The 964-nt window shown below is 67.7% G+C and overlaps 1 protein-coding gene across 1 annotated transcript in view; it reads left to right on the top strand.

Moving 5' to 3' along the window:
• Nucleotides 1-224: 224 nt before the first annotated feature.
• The window catches only part of MNEG_0833 (AP2-like ethylene-responsive transcription factor), a gene marked incomplete at both ends in the record, with an annotated part of 5541 nt that continues 4801 nt past the window's right edge, over nucleotides 225-964 (top strand). Inside the window, one exon of the mRNA XM_014050677.1 lies at nucleotides 225-419. Coding sequence (XP_013906131.1) covers nucleotides 225-419 — 195 coding nt within the window. The remainder of the gene's footprint in view (nucleotides 420-964) is intronic.

Raw genomic sequence — 964 nt, forward strand, 5'->3', positions numbered from 1 at the left:
TCCTGAATATGGTGCTGAATATGGTCTTTTATGCATCAATATTAGCCTTTGCTGGCTTGCGCGCTGATTCGAAGAAGTGAACGATACGGGCCCGGAACCAGGACACGTGTGCCCTTTTATACGCAGAGCTATAATCCCAACTGTCAAGTTTGGACAAATCAAGCATCTCATTGGGCTCTGAAACGATCCCAGGGGACTTCGGATCATACCGAGGCTCGAGCATGATGAGCCTCCGGGCCGCGGATACAGACAAGTTCCGGGGCGCCTCAGATAAGGTCGAGCAAGTAGAAACCACATCGGAGCAGGTGCTGGCCGCCGGCGCTGGCGTCGGCAACGGCGTCGCGACCTTGGACGCCTCCGCGCATGACAAGCAGCCGCGGCTGCTGGACCAGCAAAAGCCCTCGATCAATGCGTACAACGTCCCAGAGATCTTGAAGATAAAGTCACTGCCGGCCACACTGGCGGGCGCGCCAGCGAGCGCCGCGGTAGCGGCCGCCGGCGCGGCGGCAGGTGCTTTGACGCCCTTGCGGCCTGCCGGGGATCTCATTGCAAGCGGCGCGCCCGCGCTGCCCCTGTCGCGAGAGGTGCCGCTGCCACCCAGCTGTGTGCAGCACCTTTCCGCGTCACCGGCGCGCCGCCGTTCGCCCGCATGGCTCGCTGGCGGCGGAGGCGGCGGCTTTGTCCATTCTGAGCCTGCCCTCGCTGTTCAAGAGAATGTCCCGGGAGGATTCACGTCCAGCGAGGCCGAGGGTGCCGCTGCCGAGGTCAGACCACGCTCCACCGCCCTGCCGCCGAGCGCGTCGGCGCCGCCGGCGTCAGACCCCGCGCCGCCCCAGACAGCCCCGCCGCCGCAGGCGCCGTCGCCATCGCCGGCGCCGGCGCCACCGGCCGCGCGCCACGCGGGCGCGGCCCTGGCGCCCCGGGCGGCGGCCGCCATCCCCCCGACGCCCCCCGACGTGGCGGG

Source organism: Monoraphidium neglectum, assembly GCF_000611645.1.
Source record: "Monoraphidium neglectum strain SAG 48.87 unplaced genomic scaffold scaffold00074, whole genome shotgun sequence".
NCBI classification, from domain to species: domain Eukaryota; kingdom Viridiplantae; phylum Chlorophyta; class Chlorophyceae; order Sphaeropleales; family Selenastraceae; genus Monoraphidium; species Monoraphidium neglectum.